This window comes from Armigeres subalbatus, chromosome 2 (genome assembly GCF_024139115.2).
Source record: "Armigeres subalbatus isolate Guangzhou_Male chromosome 2, GZ_Asu_2, whole genome shotgun sequence".
Lineage (NCBI taxonomy): Eukaryota > Metazoa > Arthropoda > Insecta > Diptera > Culicidae > Armigeres > Armigeres subalbatus.
In genome coordinates, this window is record NC_085140.1 from 213,972,964 (window position 1) to 213,999,918 (window position 26,955).

The following is a 26,955-nucleotide window of genomic DNA, read 5'->3' on the forward strand; positions in this document are numbered from 1 at the left end:
TAAAAACAGAAATAAGAAAAGCCAAAAGAAAAGTTTTCAAGATCTCACAGATACACTAACACCAGATCTAAACATAAAACAATTATGGTCGACAGTAAAGCTAATCAGTGGTGGCTTTCCATCGAAAACAACCTTAGATTAATGAATGATAGGGAGTTAGCCGATAAATTCATGGACCTCAATTTTCCCAGCATAACATCCGATATACAGTACAAAGTAAACAAAACCCCTCGCCTTTAACAATAACCCCAAATGAACTAATAAATACAATAAGATCAAAAAGGATAGCTCGGCACCAGGTCATGATAACATCTCTTACTATATTTTAAAGCATGTAGATGTTGAACTTATAAAAGTCATAACAACAATGTGTAACAAAGTTCTAAATAGTCTTAAAATTCCTGAAAGCTGGTTGATCATAAAAGTTATACCTATTCTAAAACCGGGTAAAAATGAACACTCTCCAAACTCTTACCGACCTATCTGCCTTATACCAATATTCCTTAAAACAATTAATATTAAAATTAAACAAGAAATAGTTAAATTTATACACAATGAAAGAACATTATCCCCATACTCGTTTGGTTTTAGAAGCAAAACATCCTCTATCAATTGTGTTAATTATGTAGTACATAGCATAGGAAAAGCAAAATCTCAAAAAAAGTGTATAATGGTCACATTTTTAGATCTTTCAAAAGCATTTGACAATGTCGACATTACCATCCTTTTGAAAATAATAATTGAAAAGAACTTCCTCCACACATCACTGATTGGCTTTTCTTCTATCTAAGTAAACGTACAGTACAGTTGACATTAAACGACGGCTCCACAGTAACAAAAATATCTAATAAAGGTCTTCCACAAGGATGCCCTATATCACCCGTATTATGTTGGATTAAACAATGTTTGTTCCTCGTATAAACAGGCGATCTGGCAACACGGTACCCAAAAATAGTCGGATTGCAGATTGACCACATGGGTACTAAGTGTGAATGTGTGTGTTTTTGAGATGACAAGAATGAACTAAAGATGTAAATAAATAAACATATTTTTTATTATGCCACCATGACTCGTACCGCGTAGTTGTTTTTATTTCGTTGTCCCCGTGAAAGTTCCCGTGTTGTGTTTTTCTTTCTCCCGCGGCCGGTTCCGTTTGTGTTTACCCGTTGCGCTGTGTTCACCTCTGCCCAACAGGTTATGTGCCCAGGGAAGTTCCGGATAGAGGAGAGAAAGTTGTGAGAAATTGCGTGTTCGTTCGAGTGTAAAAGACTAGTGTTCCGTACCGTAAAACGAAATGGCGGACGTGAATAAGATTTCATTTGCCAGATTGAACAATCAAAACTGGCAAATATGGAAGTTTCGAATGGAAATGATGTTAACGCGTGAAGAATTATGGTACGTCATCGAAGATGAAAAACCAGAAACGGTGTCGAAACAGTGGACGCGAGACGACAAGAGAGCTCGTGCCACTATCGGATTGTTCATTGATGACAATCAGTTCGGTTTAGTGAAAAATGCGAACAGTGCGAAGAAGTTCTGGGACAACTTGCGAGAGTACCACGAGAAGAACACGGTTACCTCGCGAGTGTCTCTATTGAAGAAGCTTTGCGGACTGAATCTGCAAGAAGGAAGTGATCTCGAGAATCATCTCATGGTGTTGGACGATCTGTTCGATCGATTATTGAACGCGGGATTGGAACTGCAAGAATCCCTTCGAATCGCAATGATTCTCCGGAGCTTGCCGGATTCCTACAGTGGGCTAGTGACGGCTTTGGAAAGTCGTGCCGATGCCGACATCACCATGCAACTGGTGAAGTCGAAGCTCCTCGACGAATTCGAGAGGAGAAAAGAACGTGAAAGTGAATCGAACGTGGACTATAATGAAACGAAAGCAATGAAAAGTGTGGCAGTGCAACGAGCGGCAACGTCGGAGCGGGTGTGCTTCTTCTGTGGAAAGCCGGGGCATTATATTCGAAACTGCCGGCAGTATTTGGCGAAGAAGAAAGAAGGAGAAGAAGACAATAATAAGCCGGAAAACAGATCGAGAGAGAAGCAAAATGCCAAGCAAGTGAACAACAATAATGGTGCCGGTGTGTGTTTTATGGCTGGATGTGGACAACAACGAGAGTCGTGGTTTGTGGACAGTGGTGCCAGTTATCACATGACTAGTGATAAAAACTTTTTCAAGTCGCTGAAGAGCGTGGATGGTCCCGATGTGATTTTGGCCAACGGGAAGATTGCTGCCACTGCGGGATGTGGTGAAGGCTCTTTGCAAGGTTTTGATGAAAAAGGCAACGTGATCCAAGTGAATCTGAGGAATGTGCTGTACGTCCCGTCACTGACGAGTGGACTAATTTCTGTGAACAGACTGACGTCCAAAGGCTTTACAGTCAACTTTAAGAGAGACAGCTGTATGATTTGTGATGCGACCGGTAAAGGAGTTGTGGTAGGAGAGAAGTCGGAATGTTTCTACAAGCTGAAGTTGGCCTAAGTTGCAGAGGACGGTGAAGTAAACATGATTGGAGCATTGGAGCAGTGACGAATAATGGTGAGCAGTGACGACAAGAATGCATTTGTTTATTTGTTTGGAGCAGGGAAAAGCCCGTTTGAGTAGAGCACTTGAGCTCTTTCTCAAATGGGCGCAAAACCTCCTCTTCTTTTCATATCAACAGAAAATACAATGCTTCCAAATGATATACAAATTCAGCTTAATACTATTATTCTTAACTATTATTACTACTTCTATTTACAAACTACAATTATATAATCTGTAACTTTCAATGTGTTGTGTGTCGAGGTGGGGATAATATAAGAAGAAAACTTCTTCGAAGTGCAGAACGAGAAAGATGGAAATCAAAGGCAGTAGAACATCGATTAAAGATACGACACATGCTTACGAAGGGTTCATTATGGGCATAATTTGTTCGGGCACCCCTGATATAAATAAAGGACCTTGAACGAAGCTCTCGAGTTGCATTGCATTACTGGTGACGGAGTGCATTACTGGTGACGGAGGAGCATACGATATTTCTGGTGAAAAATGTGAATACGAGGCCAACCGTTGAGAAGGAGTGTTGGATTAAACAATGTTTGTTCCTCGTATAAACAGGCGATCTGGCAACACGGTACCCAAAAATAGTCGGATTGCAAATTGACCACATGGGTAATAAGTGTGAGTGTGTGTATTTTTGATGACAAGAATGAACTGCAGATGTAAATAAACAAATATATTTTTATTATGCCACCATGACTCGTATCGCGTAGTTGTTTTATTTCGTTGTCCCCGTGAAAGTTCCCGTCTTGTGTTTTTCTTTCTCCCGCGGCCGGTTCCGTTTGTGTTTACCCGTTGCGCTGTGTCCACCTCTGCCCAACATATATCACCCGTATTATTCAACATTTATACATCCACATTACATGACATAACAGAAGATGGTACACTCATTCAATTTGCCGATGACTTTTCCATAATAGCAATAGGGACAGATCCAACAGAAGCTAGCAATAAAATGAACAGTACACTAGATATAATATGCACAGAATTAAATAAACTAGGCTTAAAAGTGAACCCAGAAAAATCCGCTACCATTATATTTATGAATAAGCCCCAGACAATATTAACATCGTAATAAACAACATCCCAGTAGAGATAAAGTTTATTCACAAACACTTAGGAATTTGGATAGACCATAAGTTAAACTTTAAAGCACACATTACACACACAGTTAATAAAGCTAAGAAGAAGATAAATATTTTAAAGATGTTGAGCAGAAAAAGGGAGGGTGTCACCCTAAAGTCCTACAAAGAATAAGCAATTCAATAGTCCGATCGCAGTTAGATTATGGTTTAACAATATATTCCAAAGCATGTAAAACAGACCTAACCAGAATAGAAAAAGTACAAAATCTTGCAATCAGAACTTCCAACAGATACCTTCAATCAACCCCCAACCATATTCTATATGCAGAAATAGGCGAACTACCCGTACAATACAGAGCCCAATATTTAGCATACAAGGAAATATTAAAAACATTAAACTTCGAAATTATCCCGATAACAAACCACATAAAATCATTAATAAACTCAGACGAAATCTCTAAGCAGCATAGTTACCTTGAAAAAATAGCATCGATTAACAACTACCACATTCTACAATGCAAAATACAAAACTATCCAGTTATAACTAGAGACCATAGTTTAGTAGAAATAATACCGCACATAAAAAATATAAATAGAAAAAATACTCCACTTGCTTTACAGAAATCAATAGTTCAAAAGCTCATTAGAGAAGAATATAATACATACTTTAAACTTTACACAGACGGCTCTAAAACCGAAGCCGGCGTAGGATATGGCATATATGACCAGGAAAACAGAATCTCCTTGAGCTATAAATTGAATTCAAATTTCTCTATTATGAATGCTGAGCTAGTAGGTATAATCGAGGCCCTAGAATACGCGATCAGTGTTAATCAATTTAGAATAGCTATCCTTACGGATTCACAATCTAGTTGCATGGCACTCATAAACAACACCATAGAAAATTATCTAGTACAACAGTTCAACACAATAGTTAGTTGCAACAATTTACAGAAAATTATTATTCAATGGATACCAGGCCACATTGATATTGTCGGCAATGACAGAGCAGATGAAGCTGCTAAGCTAGGAATTATTAAATCCAATGCAGAATATTATCCCCTAACTACAGGTGACTCACTTGTTAGTTTTAAAAAAGAGTTGGTTAGAGAGTGGAACGAAGAGTATGTAACAAAATCACAGGAAAAAGGCAAAGAACACTTCCAAATTATGAACACGGTAGAAATGAAGCCATGGCATTACAAGATGGAAATGACTACGACACAGACTATTACCATAGGACGAATAAGAACACTACACACAGCTACTAAAGACAGACTCTATCGATGGAACCTTATCCAATCGGAAAACTGTGATGACTGCGACGTTCAAGAAAATTTGACCCACATCCTCTATGACTGTCCAAAGTATAATTTGGCTAGACAAAAGTATCCTGTACTGGATCGTAAAACCGACCTCATCCGTGTCCTAAAAAACAAAAAAACAAATGAATACATTCAAATAGCCGAATTTGTGAAGGAGATCGGAACCAATGTTTGAAGGATTCCCGCGTATCAATAATAAATAGAATAAATAATAAGTATCAACTCTTTGATTTGCACTGGATTCACAAGACTGCAATTTTGGAATTGATCGGAACTGCATCTGACAGAGGTCAATCAAAATATTTACTCGCTACCGTACCGTCAATTGACAAGACAACCATCACTTGATACACCTGGCATATATGGACCAACAGGTCTGTGCCACAAAAAGGGAAAGAAAAACAAAAAAAGATGTCAATGGATGAGGGAGCATAAAACGAGAACGGACTGTCATAGAGAGAAAGCAAAACGTGGATTGAAAGCGAAAGTAGTAGCCACCGACCCATAAATCTAAATTCCTTTTACGATTATTCTCTTGAACTATTATATATGTACAATAAAAAAAAACTAGTAACGTTAAAATTAAGTATTAAGTGATTAGTTTTGTAATTATTGAACAAGGTGATTATATGAACAAGAACGGTTTCGTTTAATATCCGACCGTCCGAACACTCGTTGTTAAGGAATCTTGAACTGATCGCTATCGCCCATTGGTTCCATCGGTAACTGGTTTCAAAAAATCAATAGAACATCATAGCTAATCAATGCTTATGTATCAATCAGGTTGTAATGGAAAAATACACCAGCATGACACAAGATTCATAGTTCTTCTTCTTGACAAAAATCCCCCGTGCTTCGTAAGGAGAAGATGAAATACATATAAGTAAAGAACTCTACAGTGAAAGGTAAAATAGCAGCTTACTTTTCTGCCATCTTCTACCAGTAACACAACAATCCCATCATCAATCACTAGGGGGATAAATCAAGGATTCTCCATTCCCTTCTCCGATTGTATCCCTACTGTGTTTGATGGAACAGCAGTGGAAGGCTGCTATAAGACATCAAACCGGTTGCACCGTACCCTTTTCAATCGGAATTGCGACAACGGAAGTAGAAAAAAAAATGAGTTTTTGATGAGGAAGTCAGCGGAAAAATGGGAAAAAGAAATAGCAACGAACGATTTCATATGGTTTATGTGTAATTCTGCGAGTACAAGTAATACTCGAGCGCAAAAATGAGGAGCAGACTTATCTAGCTTTATTTTAGCAAACAATGTTGTATGCGTTTTCTTAAAATTAAAGCTTAAATCGAAACCGCTGATCAGTTGAAACATTTGAGAATAATGTCTGCATTCATAAGTTTGGAAAATATTTTCCTTTTTGAAGCAATCTAATGAACTTTCTCCTAATAATAAAATATAAACTCTTTTTTCTGTTAAAGTCGATTACTACATATAGAATTATCAACTTTTTCGTCTTATTTTTTGTTAATTCTTTAAATTGCATATTGTTCTGCAACTCGGCCTCTAGTAAGAGCTAACCACGGTGGAGGTTGGTACTCGGATTCTGATGGCTTTTCCGCAAACGTGACCTTTAAGTGGTCTTGTTGTGCAGGTGTTATCACGCCTATCTAGAAAGTAGGAGGTGGAGGGTTCGAGTCCCTCCAAGACACGTGGATTCTTTTTCGCAAATTTCGTATCAATCGAAACATGTGCTGTGCATACTGCATATGCACAGCCAAGATATATTTAACAAAAAAAATGTGAATTCTTGTTGTATCCTGTAGAGTAATGTTTCCCTTGATAGAAAAGTTCAATTCAAAGTTCAAACTACAAACATGTTACATGTTTTTTGGTTACTCGATGACATACATCTTGTTGGTAATTTGAATGTCTGCCACACAACAATATTTTTGTACTTCGATCAGCCGTGATACAGATTTACCTATACTAAAATGGCCCATAAATCTTCCGGCAGCCTTCAATAGCTTTCTGATGTATCTATTTGCGTCAAAATGGGTTCCAATGCTGGGGCACTTCAACTATAGTGACACTCGTTAGCATTAACGCCATTATCGGTAGTCGTCGATCAGAACTTGGGCAACGCAAATGCGAATAGACAGACATTCGTTAGCTTTGGCCCGTTGTGTGTGATCGCCCGGTCGGTAGGCAATGTCATACCACCACCGTTCAATGGAAAATCTGCCTTTTCAGCTGACAGAGTGTTTCCACACAAAAATTGATCTGTATGCCATCGGTTTTCGCCATCCTTCCTGTTCTGGTGATGCGGTGCGGTTGTTGGAACTCAGTGATTTGATCCAAAATTGCTAGCTCAGCAACGACGACAAGCACCGGGAAGTTTATTATTAGCGGCCTTGCCAATGGGGGATACTCACATGTAGGTATGTCGACTTTCATTGGCAGCAGGAATAAAGCCTCGCATCACATTATCGATTTTCATCGGCACCTAATGATGGTGTGGTATATGCAAGTTTCGAAATTCTTAGGGTGTCTATTTTTTGTTGTGTTCTTCTTGTTGCCAGATTTATGGACTATTAACTATTTGTAAAATATATTGAATTCTAACCTACTTCCATCAAATACGCAACTTAGCTGTGCAACCAAATAAAATATATTCTAAAAGCTGATTGATTATTGTTACTTTCAATCATCTTCCGATACTGTGCTTTGTGTTTATTTATTGACCTTTGCCAGACGCAGAGCTATATGTGATAGGATGGAATGTTGAGCAAACCATACAAAGTTTTGAAAAATAAAAATTCAAAGCTGAACCACCCTGATACTCTGTGCAAAAGCCAAGCGAAGACGTTCGTATCTGCAGAGACTCATTCGGTAAGTGTCTCAATGACTTTAGTAGGCTAATAATAATTATCGTATTGAAGAGTTTATCGAACGACTTCCGAGATCCTCTTCACAGCAATGTTGAATGCCGCACCCAGATGGTACTTAGGGGATGACAGCTGCGCTATTATATGATATTTTCATGTGATGTTTATTAGCGTTAATGAAATAATAAATGTGTTGGAAGTCTGAACAAAGTCAGCATTAAACTTTAGACGTGATTATTGTAAAATGCTGATAAAAGAATAAAACATCGTCTGTTACTGGTTGAAACTACATGAAGAAAAGCAATTTTGCAGAAATCTAATTTCAAGATATTGGATTTGAATCTAAATGGAAAAATTTCACATCAAGGATATTCACTAGCAATACCAACCAGTAGCATGGAAATATGCCCCGTGCCATGATGATTAATATTTCGTGGAAGTGGAAGCGCCTTTACGTACAAATCATGTTGCTCCTATGCCTGGAACGGGCGCAATAAAGAGCAGTGCAATAAATAAGTATCGCACTCTATCAACGAAATGCCAGCACAAAAATTGGCAAATCATTGTAATAAATTTGATTGATATGGTAATAAAACCAGCATTGGTGATCATCCATCAAATGTGTATCCCTTAAGGTACCAAATGTAGTGAAACAGAACTTATTTAACTACTCAACCTTTTATTTGAGAGTTTAGGCATTTTTCAAAACTAACAGGATAACAAAGTGCCAAAATAAATAAAAAATATATATTAAGGTTATGTTCTGCTTTTCAATGAAAATCGTTTCAGGTGCTTCAAAACGAGTTACCGCCGAATTTCGAGAAGTTTATCACTGATGGCATTTAACTTTGTTATTTCGTTTCGTTGAAGTCGAAAAATTTATCCAGAAAAAATAGCTTTAAATGAAATGAGGTGAAATTCCACCATAAAACCTGCGTATCAAACCCCACAGCGGCTGTAGCGTCGTGCTGTGTTCCTTACACTGGGGTACACTTTGCGATTGCGAAAATTGAAGACCGTCACAAAAAAATGATAGACTTTGAACGATAATAGCTCAGCCGTTTCTCGATGGATTTTCAATTGTCTTGGACCATTCGATCTATTTTGTCAACGCTTCATTGTATTGTTCTAAAAATACAGATTTTTAACCAATTGTTAACGAAAATGGGCAAACAGTTTAGAAATAGTAAAACCATCACAAGCACAGACTTCATAATCAAGTAACTTGCGGACTTGGATCTAATACTCAGTTCGTACAAGATTTCACACAGCTCGGACGTAGCGGAGCGAAAGCAGCCGCACGAATGACGAAGGCGCTGTTAGCAGTCTTAACGGAAAACCATCGCATCAATGGTGCTATAGTTCTTCGGCCAGCAGCGTCGTGGTCGACCAGCAGCAGTGGCGAGTGTCCGTCGCCGACAGCAGCACTCATCTATTGCAACTATTTAGAGTTCGATCTCAGCATTTTGGTAAACAGTTTTGTAATAATTTCTATCAAGCTATCAATGCAGTGATGTTGGAAAAATCAAATAGATTTAAATATTCAATTTTTCATAAAATAAATCTTTCCCTGTAAAACTTAAACTTCTATCGTGGATCATGCTCTGCGGCGATCCTCGTGGTGCTTGACAGTCAACTCATGAAGGCAACCCGCAAACCACGCTGGTGTTACGAGCAAGCCGATTGGGGTGACTTCCTAAGCAAAATCGAACGCAAACTGGACGAGAAGCTTCAACGGTGATTGAGCTGTCGGGCGTTATAATCTGGTCAGCCATTACAGTATGGCATATAAAAACGTTAAAAAAAATCATGTTGCATAGTTATATAATTAGGAGACTATGTTACATAGTTACATAAATTTCGTGAATACGTGATCACGTGAACATCTATTTCGTGAACAGTGAATTAAACAAAAAATGTCTTTTCCATAATGGAAATAACACACATATTCATAAATACTAGACAATTGTCCGTTATTATACACAAACATGAGCTATAACTATACTTTTGCATTTTTTATTGACCATACTGTACTATCCCGAGGACCAAGTCAAGCTTGGAGCGGAGAGCCCTTCATTGGTGGATTGACACCAAGGGAAGGGAAGGGCAAAAATAGCCCCGAACTGGCAAACTTTCTCTCGGCGTACCAGGCCGCCCGGAATTGTTGCCACCAAACTATCCGTAAGGTGAAGGATCGTGGGTCACCTAGATGGTCAACAGTGAGCAGTCCACAACTGAGATCTGGTGGCGCATCGACTGTATGCAGGGAAAAAGACGCTTCAACGGTACCTCACTTTCGATCAATGTCGTTGTCCAGCGTGATCCGGTCCTAGTAGCCGATGCATTGGCTGACCATTTTCAAACTCAGTCCTCGTGCGGAAAGTACCCTGACCTCTTCCGCAAAAAAAAAACACCGTCATTCTGCCTTCGTGATCTCTACTTTTCAGGTTCCTGCAGATACCGACCAAGACTACAAACAACCAGCCCCTTTTCCCTCGGCGAGCTGGACTAAGCCTTGCGTAAAGGCAAGAGTACATCCGGGGCACCCGGCGAAATAGGATACCCTATGTTGCAAACCCGAACTCTTTGAGGGCATCAATAGTGAGTGGCTCTCGGGCTTTCCGAACAGTGGAGACAGGAGTTTCAACGAAAAAAAGTGTCAGTCTACGGTGTGACTGTGAACCGACGCCTTACCTTCAAAAGCCATTTCGATCAGGTTCGAAGCGCTTGCCAGACCAGGCTGAACATACTGAAAAGTATCTCCAGAAAACGCACAACAAGAAGTGACCGCCATACGAGTCTCAGGGTGGCGTAAGCGGTAATCACCAGCCGTCTGCTGTACGGCCTCGAACTGGTCTGCTCCAATATCGTAAAATAATTTTACTTCTAACTCGAAAATCAGGAAAATTATAATCATTTTATCGCATCGTTATTTGCGCAGATCTATTGAAACCTGAGACGAGACCTGCAAAGACGCTGCTTCTTTTCTCTTATTTTGACCCTTGTTCCTCTTTTCATCACAGTTGACCATCGAGTTTTAACTGTTTCCTTGACTGTTTCACCTATAAGCCCCGGGTGAACTCTTCTGAGCACAATAAAAGTGTATCCAACTAAAGAATTAGTAAATTCATTTTCATAAGGATTTTTATACCGGGAACAAAACACACGTTTATTTATAAGCTAAATGGATGATTTGGAACACACGTCTTCGTAAGTCTTCGTAAAACAAAAATCATGTGGAATATTTTATTTGGGCACAAAAAGCAGCTGGCAGCATCTGACAGCTCGTGACAGTAGTTGACTGGCAGCAGCTACAGTTGCATTTTTTCCTATTTGCAAGTCCCGTCCCAGATCGAAACCTGAGACGAGACCTGAAAAGACGCTGCTTCTTTTCTGTTTTTTTGACACTTGTTTTTTGTCGTCACAGTTGACCATCGAGTTTCAACTGTTTCCTTGACTGTTTCTGAGCACATTAAACACAGAAAATACACACAGAAAAAAAATCCATGGTAACGGTTACTATTTTGTAGACTACGGCATGTTTTTAAAACAATCACAAATTTTCAGTTAAATTAACCACGCATTCGGACAAATTCACCACTGATTCAGTTCATGCAACAACATTCCACTAGGACCACAGTTGATTTTTACTGCGCGCATGGTAAAATCACACAGGTTTGTTGTCTGCTGAAAATCGTCGGTGCGTATTCTTAAATTAACCCTCGGAATAGTAGTTTCGACCGTAACATTTTTTTGCGTGTATATATCCAATTCACGAATTAGTAAATTCATTTTCATAAGAATTTTTATACCGGGAACAAAAAGCTGCTGGCTGCACCTGACAGTTCGTGACAGCAGTTGACTGGCAGCAGATGAAGTTACATTTTTCCCTCTTTGCTAGTCCCGTCCCAGATTAAAACTATTTAGAAATTTAGATTTCAAAACAAAACAACTTAACCATTAGGTGTGACAGGTGACCGAGTGCCCGCGAAATTTTCTCTCTAAAAATCTCTTGAAAATGAGAATGCCACTGTTTTCGCCTTCACATTTCGATCATGAAAACTACCAGTACTGATCCGGGCACTTCCTGTCCACCCCCACCGCCTCAACGTATGCTGAGGCCAGAGTGCTGCCTCACAGATACAAGGGTACCGTCTTATTCTGCACGAAACCAAGTCAATACCTGGAGAAGACAAAGGCCAGCAACTGAAGCCTCCTCGAGCGAACACATTCATCCAGAGTTGCTCGGCTCCACCGTCTAGGACCGAACAGCTGGCGGAGCAGCAAGCCAAAAGTTGACCTCTTCCTCATGAGGAATCTGAAAAAGGGTGCGAGTAAAGTTCAAAACCTGGCCCTCTTGAGCTTGCTTGAGCTTGAGCTTGAGTTTGATGACCGCACAATTCGTAGTTGCTATTCCGTGATTGATCAGAATAATCGAAATTGCACAGGGAACCAACAGTTGGGGCTTGGGATTCAGAAGAATAGCAGCAGAGACCGACTCCCATATAAAATATCCCACCCCCCACTCAATCGGTCATTGGGGAGTAAATCATAGCATATCAAACCTGGCTACCCCATACCGATGACAGTCCCCGCCGCTAAATACACGCGACGCAAACGCCACCACCTGGCGACTGTGACTCTGTCGCCGTTGTTATGGAAGCGTAAGTGTTGCATCGACAATCGCTCAGTGACAGCAGCAATTGCGTCACCCGTGTTTTGAGGAACCCTTACTCTGAGCACAGGTGTAGGTATTAAAAATTAAGCAAAACAATAATGCAACCAAACGATTTGTTTAATGTTGGCTGTCGAAAGTAGGAGAACAAAAAAGGAAAAACTTATCTTTATAGTTTTTTACAACTCGAACTGCATGTGTCAGGATCACTTCGGTCGTTCTACTCTTACACAAATCGAAGCACGAATCACACTTTTGCATAAAAAAAATACTAGATCCACTAACGCGCACTTCCCCTTTATTATTCACATTTCAATCATTTGTAATACGGAAATCATTCAACATCCGAAAAAAATGACGGGAACACAGTGGAGGAAAAAATAATCGCGTCAACTCGCGAACGCGGCACACTTCGATCTCTAAAGTTCAAAACCTGGCCATCTTTAGATAAAGAATCGCCTATAAATACCAATCATTGAACATCCGATATACCAGGCCAATGGGAGAGTCGGCATAGGAGTTGTCACCGAAGTAAACTCACCGTTATCCTATTGCCTTCCGGATTCATGCACTCGGTTTTCTCAGCCGAAACCGCCGCATTTTTCAAACTACTATTGTATCAATAAGTGCGGCAATTACCGAGGAATAACCCTCCTTAATTCGGCGTACAAAATTAGGTCCCGTTTTCTGTTCAACAGACTGAGACCGCTTGAAGAGTCTTTCGTCGGCGAATACCAAGCAGGTTTTCGTGAGGGCCGATCCACGACGAATCAAATGTTTACCCTGAGACAAATGCTTGATAAATTCCGGGAATACAACTTGCGGACACATCATCTGTTTATTGAATTCAAGGCGGCGTACGATTCAGTGAAACGGAATGATTTATGGCAAATTATGCTTGAACATGGTTTTCCGGCGAAACTATCGACGTCATTTGTTACCTTAGATGGATTAAAGCAGGGTGATGCACTCTCGAATCTAGTGTTCAATATAGCGCTCGAGGGAGCGATTAGGAGAGCTGATGTGCAAAGAAGCGGTACCATTATCACAAGATCACATATGCTTCATTAGTGGTGATGGTAGCGACATGCTGCTGGATGGTGAAAAATTTGAAGAATTTGTGAATCTTGGAACATTAGTGACGTGCGATAATGATGTTACCCGCGAGGTGAAAAGGCGTATTGCAGCTGCAAATAGGGCTTATTACGGTTTTCATAACCAGCTTAAGTACCGTAGTCTGCAAACGAAAACAAATCTTGCGCTATATACTACTCTGATTCTTCCGGTGGGTTTATACGGCCATGAAACATGTACGTTAAAGGAGGCTGATCGGAGAGCTTTCGGAGCTTTTGAGCATAAGGTGCTGCGGACAATACTCGGCGGTAAATAAGAGAACGGTATCTGGCGGCGTCACATGAATCACGAGTTGTACCAGATGTATAAAGGGCTGAATATTATTAAGCTTATTCAACACGGCAGACTACGGTGGGCTGGTCACGTTGTTCGTATGCCGGAAGAACGTCAAGCGAAGATAATATTTAGTAGAGAAACCAGAAGAGGCCACAGGCTTCGTGGAAGGCCGCGTACACGATGGCTTTCTGCAGTTGAAGAGGACCTGAGGGCGCTCAATATTCAGGGCGACTGGAAGCGATTGACCCAAGATCGAGTCCAGTGGAGAAAGATACTCCATTCGGCGTAGGTTCATCGAAGAGCTGTAACCCATCAAGTATCAAGTAAGTATTGTATCAAAAACCGGCCACACCTTAATCGCCTCAGACTCCGCCAGTGGACATACCGCACTTGCTTCACCAACAAACCGCCTCCCCTTCATTCAAACCATCCAATTCGTCTAACAACATCACCCCAATGTTGGTCCCCGGGCACAGCGGTATCCGGGAAAATGAAGAAGCGGACATCGCTGCCAACATTGGAAGAAGGAGCTCCTAAATCAGACGAGACATCCCAGCCGCTGACGCAAAACGGTGACAGAAGAAAAAGATCCAAAGGTCTACCGGCTGATTAGGGACTCCACTCTCCCGGCCGTCGCGAACGGATGGTTCTGTGACGTCTCCCTACAGGGCACACTAATGCCACCCACAACTTGGGTGGCGACAGTCACCACCTTATATGCGAGGCATGTAATTGTCATTTATTTGTTAGCCATAAATACAATACTTGTCCACTTTCCATGATGTTCAATAATATTCCCAACGCTTAAACCGCTCTGCGAAATAATCTCATCGATGAGCGACACACCATAAACTTTCTTAAATGTTGCTACTGAACCTCGCTACGCACTATGGACGTTCTCGGAACTTTAGACAACCCTGGTCAGATAAAGAAAAACTTTAAATTTCATAATACTTTGTCACGTTTTGTTTGGCATCCTCGTGGTCTACCTTCTATCTTTAATTTATATTTAGTTTACTTGTATTTCTCGGCTTTCATCAAAAGACGAGCCAGCGTGGGGCTAAAAGTTTCTTCAAAAACGATTTTAAAAATAGCTTTGCAGTTCCACAATACAAGTTTGTTCGCTATTTTTTAATCAAATCTTTCATATACTGTACATATCCACATCGAGTTTTCAATACATTGTAAAAAGGTCCATGTCAGGTGGTCAATACCTGGAAAATAAACAATTAACTTTGATTGAACTACCCAAGTAACATTTAAAGTTTTATAATGCTCTTGAAGAGTATAATTCGTACTACAAGAGTGTCATAAAACCAGTATAAAACCAAAATGTTACTAGGGTAAGATGGTTTATCATATTTTGTCAGCTATTTTTATTATCCCTCCACCAGCTCCTTGCCCATCGTAACCACATTAATTCGACTGAAGCAAGCCGAGAATAGGGATATTTTTATAATCCTGCATTAACTGTCGCCCACTGCTTTCATAAACTGTTCGAATGTTAAACCTGTTAACTCAAATGCCAACTCCGCCGAGTAGACCTTTTGCTTAGCTTACAGAATCAATTGATGTTTAACTAAACCTTTAAAATTTATTCGAAAATAAAATGTACTGACACTAACTTCGTATGGGATATGATTATTAATTTTATACCATTTTTATACCATATATTTGTATGTATTTCAAAATCGGTTTAACGCTAAAAACGGAAAGTTAGTAAATCTACAAACAAACCATAGGATCCTTGCGAGTGAAACAAATGTTAAACGCTAAAATAAATTACTTCCCTAAGCCACCAGTATGAATTATTTGCAATAAAGTTTGCTCACTGCGTCACCCATCATAAAACAAGATAAATTAATAACGCTCTATTTCCACATTCCTCCTATCTACCGTTTGCAGGTGGACGAAGGTCGTCTGTACCAGGAAATCATTCGGGTGGAAGCGACAGACAAGGATTGCACCCCCCTATTTGGCGATGTGTGCAAGTACGAAATCCTCACCAGCGATCAGCCCTTCACCATCGACAACGAGGGCTCGATTCGGAACACCGAACCTCTGTCGCACAAAGCGTCCCACAACCACATCCTGTCGGTCGTGGCCTACGATTGTGCGATGAAGCAGTCCGCCCCCGTCATGGTGAACATCCGAGTGCGGCGAGTTTGCGAAGCGCACGTCATGGGAGTTGCCGAGCGAATTGACTACATTGCCAACTCAATGGAGAGCGTGTCCTTGTTCCCGAAGATCCACCTGGAACTTTGTGATATGCAGTGCAAAGGAGAAGACATGGTTATTCAATCTTCGGTTTCACTCAAAACTAAACACATTTCATTTGGCTGCGACCGGGATGCTAGTCAATGTTTGAAAAAGCTCAGCGAAGAGGAGCAGATTGAGAGTGGGCTGGTTGACCTCCTGCAAAAGAATACCGAATGGACCAAGGATCTGACTTACGATGAGGGAACTGAATCGATTTTCCATTTCGATGGAAGCACTGGAGCCATTATACCGAAGAATGTGCTCAAATCTCAAGATTTTGCAGCTCATCAGTTCAGCATCATGACAATGTTCCGTCATCATAGCATTTCTACCAACGATAAACACACCAAAGAACATGTCATTTGCAGTGCTGACGACCATAAAATGAATCGCCACCATATGGCTCTATTTGTGCGAAATTGCCGTCTTATTTTATTGCTGCGTAAAAACTTTAACGATGGCGATTTGAACATCTTCAGTCCAGCTGAATGGCGCTGGAAGGTTCCCCAGGTTTGTGATAACGAGTGGCATCATTACACAATCAACGTTGATTTGCCCAAAATTGACCTGTACATCGATGGCATTAAATTCGAAAGCAATGTGGAAGACCGCCACAGCAATCCGGAAGTGATTGACGATTGGCCATTGCATGCGGCTCACGGAATCAACACAACTCTTGCCATTGGTGCGTGCTATCAGGGCTCGGAAAACCGCTTGAAACATGGCTTCAGCGGCGACATTTCTGAAATAAAACTGTCTCTGAAGAAAATCCTCACACCAAACCAGATTCGATGTGGAACAAATTGTGCAGAAAAGCTACTTCCTCCTCCAGATCATTTCTTAGAGCCTGAACAGCAAATTCAGTCAAATACTCAAATGAACAAAATCATCATCGAAGGCAGCAATAAGAGCAATATCGAACAATTGCTTCAGCAGATCCAATACATCAACACAAAAGATAACCCAACGATTGGCCGTCGCAATATCCAAGTTATGACCACCGTCAGCTGTCCAAACAAGAAAGCGATTCGATTGCCAACAATCGATACTTACATCATGGTGACATCATCCAACATTTCGTCTCCACCAGCCACCGCATCCGCAAATCTGTACAGCAAAATTCTCGTCGATAAACCGTTGACGGTTGACCAGAAGCCACAAATCGCCATCACTGGCAACTCCAACCACCTCGTGTCCTATCCAGATATCAAGGATGGCGTGAAGATCTTAGCACAAATTAACATCAGTATTTACACCGGCAAGGAAATCCGTCCAGCGTTGCAAAAGCTTGACTCGTGCAACGTCATCGTATTCCCCAGCCTTAATCCGGACCACGAGGAAATCACCATCGACGACAAAGACGGCACCGATGAGTCGTTGTTCAAGTTCGACATCAAAACCAAAATCAGCAAAGACGGCGTGGAAATGATCGGATACGATACGATTGAAAACTATCAGCACATCCTGAAATCGTTGGTCTACATCAACAAGAAGCCGGCGTACTACCTGAACCGGGTATTCAAGCTCACCTGCTCGCAGGTCGACGATCACTTCCGAAGTGCGGAGTACACACTAACCCTGACGGTGCTGCATCCGAAGCAGCAGCCCACGTCGGCGGCCACATCGTCCAACGTGGTGATGGCGGTACCGTCGGTCATACCGACCTCGGCCTCCGAAGGTCAGATACATTCCAGTGCTGCGGTGGCTGCGGAATCGCATGGTAAGTAATGCATTTTTTTGTGTTATTTGTCTATTTTGTCTATATTCTACATGTGTTATTTGTTTGGACGAATTTGAATACAGATATCTTATGAAAGGTGAAAGTTGGTAGTTGTCAGCTAAGTAAGTGGTAAAAATGAAGTTGTTGAAAGGAGGATCACCAATTGAAGAACTTAGGAGACCGAAAAGGACATATTCACACCTTTTTTGTGGTTCGGTATACCCCGCAAGAACCTAAATATTCCTTAAGAACAAAAAAATTGCTTTTACAATTGATATCAAGTTTGCGAAAAAAAATTCACTCATCTTGATGAGACTCGAACCCACAACCTCCTACTATCATGATAAGTGTGATAATCCGCCCTACATAACGAGCCAATCATAGGCTGCGGAAGGCCCTATGGACAATGGCTGTATTCAGTTCGCATACTGGGTGCTTTTTTATCTGGATTTACTTTTAACTGGGCGTTTGCAAACTGGACCAAAACCCCGTTTAAAAGCAGTTATCTGTCAAAAACAAAGACTCGGCTGCGAGAGGATTCTAAATGATATATTTTTCTCGATCCATGTAAAACACAGATCATAACAATGCATCGTGAATTACCTCATCAGTCAAGTTAAAAAGCGCTATTCATTAAGGAAAATCGCGTTATAATCCAATTTGAAAACTACATAACGCTTTTAGGACAAATAACAGTTAAGATCAGTTTTACATCTTTGCTCAGTTGCAGCATGCACAAAAAATATTTTTTAGATTTGCCAATCACCTAGAAATTGACATTTGTGCCACCAAAACAGGGTAAGGGCTTTGGCGGCCATTGGGGCAGTCATTCTTAGATTCTATTGTGATTGTCCCTAACAGATACTTCACCCCAGTCAGCGAATGGCTGCTGTATTAGAATAAAGGTATGAAACAACGCAAACTTCATGCAATCAAGTGAGATAGACTGATTTAGGGTGACTCGGAGATGCAATACGGTTATATTTTTCCTATCTCTCGTCACATTCTAACTTATCACCTAGATACAAATCAATACCAAATTTTCAAAACGACTTATCTGCTTTTGTAAAAAAAGATTCCAACGTCGATTTGACGAATCTGAGAGCACACCCACGCAAAACAACACCATCAATACGTAGGTGGAGGCTTCTGTTACCTGTTACAAAAGCAGATAAGTCGTTTTGAAAATTTGGTATTGAAATCCAATCGAAATTCTATCCAGTACAATCCAAATCCAAATCAAATCCAATCGAATCAAAATTCAAACCAAATCCAAATCCAAACCAAATTCAATCAGTTTTCAATCCAATTCGAATACAATTCTAATCCAAATCCAATCTAAATCAAATCCTTATCCAATCCAAATTCAATCCGAATCTAAACCAAATCCAATCCAAATCCAATAATAATCCAATCCAAATCAAATCCAAATCCAATCCAAATCCAATCCAAATCTAATCCAATCCAAATCCAATCCAATGCAAATCCAATCCAAATCCAATCCAAATCCAATCCAAACCAAATCCAATCCAAATCCAATCCAAATCCAATCCAAATCCAATTCAATTCCAATTCGAATCCAATCCTGATCCAATCCAGATTCAATTCAAATCCAATCCAAATCGAATCCAAAATCAATCCAAATTCAATCCTAATCCAATCCAAATCCAATCCAAATTAAATCCAAATCCAATCAAAATCCAATCCAAATTCAATCCAAATCCAATTCAGATCTAATTCTGATCCAATCCAAATCCAATCAAAATCCAATCCAAATCCAATCAAAATCCAATCCAAATTCAATCCAAATCCAATCAAAATTCAATCCAAATCTAATCCAAATCCATTTCTGATCCAATCCAAATCCAATTCAAATCCAATCCAAATCCAATCCAAATCCAATCCAAATCCAATCCAAATCCAATCCAAATCCAATCCAATCCAAATCCAATCCAATCCAAAACCAATCCAAAACCAATCCAAATCCAATTCAATTCCAATTCGAATCCAATCCTGATCCAATCCAGATTCAATTCAAATCCAATCCGAATTGAATCCAAAATCAATCCAAATTCAATCCAAATCCAATCAAAATCCAATCCAAATTCAATTCAGATCTAATTCTGATCCAATCCAAATCCAATCAAAATCCAATCAAAATCCAATCCAAATTCAATCCAAATCCAATCAAAATTCAATCCAAATCTAATCCAAATCCAATTCTGATCCAATCCAAATTCAATCCAGATTCAATTCAAATCAAATCCAAATCCAATCCAAAATCAATCCAAATTCAATCCAAATCCAATCAAAAACCAATCCAAATCCAACCCAAATTCAATCCAAAACCAATCCAATCCAAATCCAACCCAAATTCAATCCAAAACCAATCCAATCCAAATCCAATCAAAATCCAATCCAAATCAAATCCAAATCCAATTCAAATCCAATCCAAATCCAATCCAAAATCAATTAAAATCCAATCCATATCGAAATGCAATCTAAATCCAAATCCATTCCAGATCCAATCCAAATCCAATCCAAATTCAATCCAAATCCAATCAAAATCCAATCCAAATTCAATCCAAATCCAATCAAAATTCAATCCAAATACAATTCAAATCCAATCCAAATCCAATCCAAATCCAATCCAGATCCAAACCAGATTCAAATCCAAATCCAATCCAAATCCAATCCAAAATCAATCCAAATCCAATCCAAACCAATCCAAACCAAACCAGATTCAGAACCAAACCAATCCAAACCAATCCAAAATCAATCCAAATTCAATCCAAACCAACAAAACCAATCCAAATCAATCCAAACCAATCAAACCAATCCAAACCAACTCGGATCCAATTCTGATCCAATCCATATCCCATCCAAATTCAATCCAAACCAATCCAACCAACCAGATCCAATCCAAACCAATCCAATCCAATCCAAACCAATCCAAATCCAATCCAAACCAATCCAACCAGTCCAAACGCAATCAGGTTCAACAAAATCTAATCCAGGTTCAATCAAACCAATCCAAACCAATCAATCTAAATCCAACCCAAATCTAATCCAAATCGAACTAATCCAAATCAATCCAAATCAAATCCAATCCAAATCCAATGTAAATCCAACCCAGATCCAATCCAGATCTAATCCAAATCCAATCCAAAATCAATCCAAAATCAATCCAAATCCAATCAAAAACCAATCCAAATCCAATCAAAATCCAATCCAAATCCAACTCAGATCCAATTCTGATCCATTCCAAATCCAATCCAAATCCAATCCAGATTCAATTCAAATCAAATCCAAATTCAATCCAAATCAAATCCAAATCCAATCCAAATTCAATCCAAAACCAATCCAATCCAAATCCAATCCAAATCCAATTCAAATCCAATCCAACTCCAATCCAAATCCAATCCAGATACAAACCAGATTCAAACCAAACCAATCCAAAATCCAGTCAAAATCAATCCAAACCAATCCAAACCAATTAAAATCCAAACCAGATTCAAACCAAACCAATCCAAATCCAATCCAAAATCAATCCAAATTCAATCCAAATCCAATCAAAAACCAATCCAAATCCAATCCAAATCCAATCAAAATCCAATCCAAATCCAACTCAGATCCAATTCTGATCCAATCCATATCCTATCCAAATCAACCAAACCAATCCAAACCAACCAAACCAATCCAAACCAATCCAAACCAATCCAAACCAACCAAAATGCAAATCAGAATCAACAAAAATCTAATCCAAATTCAATCAAACCAATCCAACCAACCAATCCAAATCCAATCCAATCCCAATCCAATCCAATCCAAATCCAATCTAATCCAAATCCAATCCAATCCAAATCCAATCCAATCAAAATCCAATCCAAATCCAATACAAATTCAATCCAATCCAAATCCAATCCAAATCCAATTCAAATCCAATCCATATCCAATCCAAATCAAATCCAATCTAAAATCAATCCAAATTCAATCCAAATCCAATCAAAATCCAATCCAAATTCAATCAAAATCCAATCTAAATCCAATCCAAATCCAATTCATATCCAATCCAAATCCAATCAAATTCAACCAACACAATTAAAACCAATCCAAACCAACCAACCAATCAAATTCAAACCAACCAATCCAAACCAATCCAAACCAAGTCAAACCAATTCAAACCAAATCCAAACCAATCCAAAATCAACCCAAATTCAATCCAAATCCAATCCAACCAACCAAACCAATCAAAACCAACCCAAACCAATTCAATCCAAATCCAACCAATCCAAACCAATCCAAACCAATCCAAACCAACCAATCCAAACCAACCAAACCAATCTCAAACCAATCCACATCCAATCCAAATCAAACCAATCTAAAATCAACCAAATCAATCCAAACCAATCAAAATCCAATCCAAATTCAATCAAACCAATCTAAACCAATCCAAACCAACCATATCCAAACCAAAACCAATCAAAAACCAATCCAAACCAATCCTAACCAATCCAAACCAATCCAAACCAATCAAATCAACCAAACCAATCCAATCCAAACCAATCCGAATCCAAGTCAAACCAACCAAACCAATCCAAACCAATCCAAAATCAATCCAAAATCAATCCAAACCAATCCAAACCAACCAAACCAATCCAATCCAAACCAATCCAAACCAATCCAATCCAAACCAATCCAAACCAACCAAACCAACCAATTCAAACCAATCCAAACCAAACCAAACCAACCAAATCAAATTTAATCCAAACCAATCCAAACCAATCCAATCCAACCAACCCAACAAAAACCAACCAAATCTAATCCAAACCAATCCAAAATCACCCAAACCAATCCAAACCAATCCAAATCCAAATCAAAACCAATCCAAACCAATCCAAACCAACCAAACCAACTAATCCAAACCAATCCAATCCAAATCAAAACCAAACCAATCTAAACCAAATTCAATCCAAATTCAATCCAATCCAAACCAATCCAATCCAAACCAACCAATCCAATCCAAACCAATTCAAACCAAGTCAAACCAATCCAACCAATCCAAACCAATCCAGATCCAAACCAGATCCAAACCAACCAATCCAACCAATCCAAATCAACCCAAATTCAATCCAAATCCAATCAAAACCAATCCAAACCAATCAAAACCAATCCAACCAACTCAGATCCAATTCTGATCCAATTCATATCCTATCCAAATTCAATCCAAATCCAATCCAAATCCAATCCAAATCCAATCCAAATCCAATCAGAATTCAATAAAATCTAATCCAAACTAACCAAACCAACCAAACCAACCAATCTAAACCAACCCAAACTAACCAAATCGAAACCTAATCCAAACCAATCCAAATCAAAACCAATCCAAACCAATGTAACCAACCCAGATCCAATCCAGATCTAATCCAAACCAATCCCAAACCAATCCAAACCAATCCAAACCAATCAAAACCAATCCAAACCAATCAAACCAATCCAACCAACCTTATCCAATTCTGATCCAATCCACATCCCATCCAAAAATCAATCCAAACCAATCCAAAACGCAATCAGAATTCAACAAAACTAATCCAAATCAATCAAAACCAATCCAAACCAATCCAATCCAAACCAACCCAAATCTAATCCAAATCGAAACTAATCCAACCAATCCAAATCAAAATCCGAATCCGAATCAGATCCAACCCAGATCCAATCCAGACCTGAATCCAATCCAAACTAATCCAACCAACCCAATCCAATCCAATCCAAACCAATCCAATCCAATCCAATCCAAACCAATCTAATCCAAACCAATCCAACCAAACCAATCAAAACCAATCCAAACCAACACAACCAATCCAATCCAAACCAATCCAAACCAATCCAAACCAATCCACATCCAATCCAAATCAAACCAATCTAAAACCAATCCAAACCAATCCAAACCAATCAAAACCAATCCAAACCAATCAAAACCAACCAAACCAATCCAAACCAATTCACATCCAATCCAAACCAATCAAAACCAACCAACACAATTAAAATTCAACCAAACCAATCAAAACCAATCAAAATTCAACCAAACCAATCCAATCCAAACCAATCCAAACCAAGTCAAACCCAATTCAAACCAACCAAACCAATCCAAAATCAATCTAAATTAACCAAACCAATCCAAACCAACCAAACCAATCAAAACCAACCAAACCAATCCAAACCAACCAATCCAAACCAATCCAATCCAAACCAATCCAAACCAATCCAAACCAATCCAAACCAATCCAATCCAAACCAATCCAAACCAATCCAAACCAATCCAAACCAATCAAAACCAATCCAAACCAATCAAACCAATCCAAACCAACCCAGATCCAATTCTGATCCAATCTACATCCCATCCAAATTCAATCCAAACCAATCCAAACCAATCCAAAATCCAATCCAAACCAACCAAATGCAATCAGAATTCAACAAAATCTAATCCAAATCAATCAAACCAATCCAAACCAATCCAATCTAAACCAACCCAAATCTAATCCAAACCAACCAAATCAAAACCAACCAACCAATGTAAACCAACCCAGATCCAAACCAGATCTAATCCAAACCAACCAAAATCAATCCAAACCAATCCAAATCCAATCAAAACCAATCCAAACCAATCCAAACCAATCAAAACCCAATCCAACCAACTCAGATCCAACCTGATCCAATCCAAATCCAATCCAAATCCAATCCAAATCCAATCCAAATGCAATCAGAATTCAATAAAATCTAATCCAAATTCAATCAAAATCCAATCCAAATCCAATCCAATCTAAATCCAACCCAAATCTAATCCAAATCGAAATCTAATCCAAATTCAATCCAAATCAAAATCCAATCCAAATCCAATGTAAATCCAACCCAGATCCAATCCAGATCTAATCCAAATCCAATCCAAAATCAATCCAAATTCAATCCAAATCCAATCAAAAACCAATCCAAATCCAATCAAAATCCAATCCAAATCCAACTCAGATCCAATCCAAATCCAATCCAAATCCAATCCAAATCCAATCCAAATCCAATCCAAATCCAATCCAAATGCAATCAGAATTCAATAAAATCTAATCCAAATTCAATCCAAATCCAATCCAATCCAATCCAATCCAAATCCAATCCAATCCGAATCCAATCCAATCCAAATCCAATCTAATCCAAATCCGATAGGAATCCAATCCAAATCCAATCCAATCAAAATCCAATCCAAATTCAATCCAAACCAACCAATCCAAACCAACCAAACCAATTCAAACCAATCCATATCCAATCCAAATCAAATCCAATCTAAAATCAATCCAACACAATCAAACCAATCCAAACCAATCAAAACCAACTAAACCAATCCAAACCAATTCATCCAATCCAAACCAATCAAAACTAACTGAAATACAATAAAATCCAATCCAAACCATTCCAAACCAATCAAAATCAATCCAACCAACCAACCAAACCAATCCAAACCAAGTCAAACCAACCAAACCAACCAAACCAATCCAAAATCAATCCAAACCAATCCAAATCTAATCCAAACCAATCCAAACCAACCAAACCAATCCAAACCAATAACCCAAACCAATCCAATCCAAACCAATCCAAACCAATCCAAACCAATCCAATCCAAACCAACCAAACCAATTCAAACCAATCCATATCCAATCCAAATCAAACCAATCTAAAATCAACCAAATCCAATCCAAACCAATCAAACCAATCCAAACTAACCAAAACCAATCTAAACCAATCCAAACCAATTCACATCCAACCAAACCAATCAAAATTCAACCAAACCAACCAATTCAATCCAAACCAATCCAAACCAACCAAAACTAACCAAACCAATCCAATCCAAACCAATCCGAACCAAGTCAAACCAATCAAACCAATCCAAACCAATCCAAAATCAATCCAAACCAACCAAACCAATCCAAACCAATCCAATCCAAACCAATCCAAACCAACCAATCCAAACCAATCCAAACCAACCCAAACCAATCCAAACCAACCAATTCAAACCAACCAAACCAAACCAAATCCAAATCAAATTTAATCCAAACCAACCAAACCAATCCAATCCAAACCAACCCAACAAAACCAATCCAAACCAATCCAAACCAATCCAAAATCACCCAAACCAACCAAACCAATCCAAACCAATCAAAACCAATCCAAATTCAATCCAAACCCAATCCAACCCCAATCCAAACCTAATCCAATCCAAATCAAACCAAACCAATCCTAAATCAAACTAACCAAATCAATCCAATCCAAACCAATCCAATCCAAACCAAACCAACCAATCCAAACCAATCCAAATCCAAGTCAAACCAATCCAAACCAACCAAACCAATCCAGATCCAAACCAGATCCAAATCCAAACCAATCCAAATCCAACCAAAATCAATCCAAATTCAATCCAAACCAATTAAAACCAATCCAAATCCAATCAAACCAATCCAAACCAACTCAGATCCAATTCTTGATCCAACTACATATCCCATCCAAACCAATCCAACCAATCCAACCAATCCAAACCAATCCAAACGCAATCAGAATTCAACAAAACTAATCCAAACCAATCAAAACCAATCCAAACCAACCCAACCAACCCAAATCTAATCCAAACCGAAATCTAATCCAAATTCAATCCAAATCAAAACCAATCCAAACCAATGTAACCAACCCAGATCCAACCAGATTCAATCCAAACCAATCCAAAAATCAATCCAAACCAATCCAAACCAATCAAAAACCAATCCAAATCCAATCAAACCAATCCAAATCCAACCTCCGATCCAATCTGATCCAATCCATATCCCATCCAAATTCAATCCAAACCAATCCAAATGCAATCAGAATTCAACAAAACCAATCCAAGGTCAATCAAACCAATCCAAATCCAATCCAATCTAAATCCAACCCAAATCTAATCCAAATCGAAATCTAATCCAAATTCAATCCAAATCAAAATCCAATCCGAATCCAATGTAGATCCAACCCAGATCCAATCCAGATCTAATCCAATCCAAATTCAATCC

At 39.2% G+C, this 26,955-nt stretch overlaps 1 protein-coding gene across 6 annotated transcripts in view; it reads left to right on the top strand.

The window, feature by feature from the left end:
- LOC134211614 (calsyntenin-1) overlaps window positions 1-26,955 on the top strand; it is a 325,311-nt gene that overhangs the window by 290,456 nt on the left and 7,900 nt on the right. For all 6 annotated transcript variants that reach the window (XM_062688672.1, XM_062688677.1, XM_062688673.1 and 3 more), the window contains one exon: window positions 15,799-17,872. In XM_062688672.1, coding sequence (XP_062544656.1) covers window positions 15,799-17,872 — 2,074 coding nt within the window. The remainder of the gene's footprint in view (window positions 1-15,798; window positions 17,873-26,955) is intronic.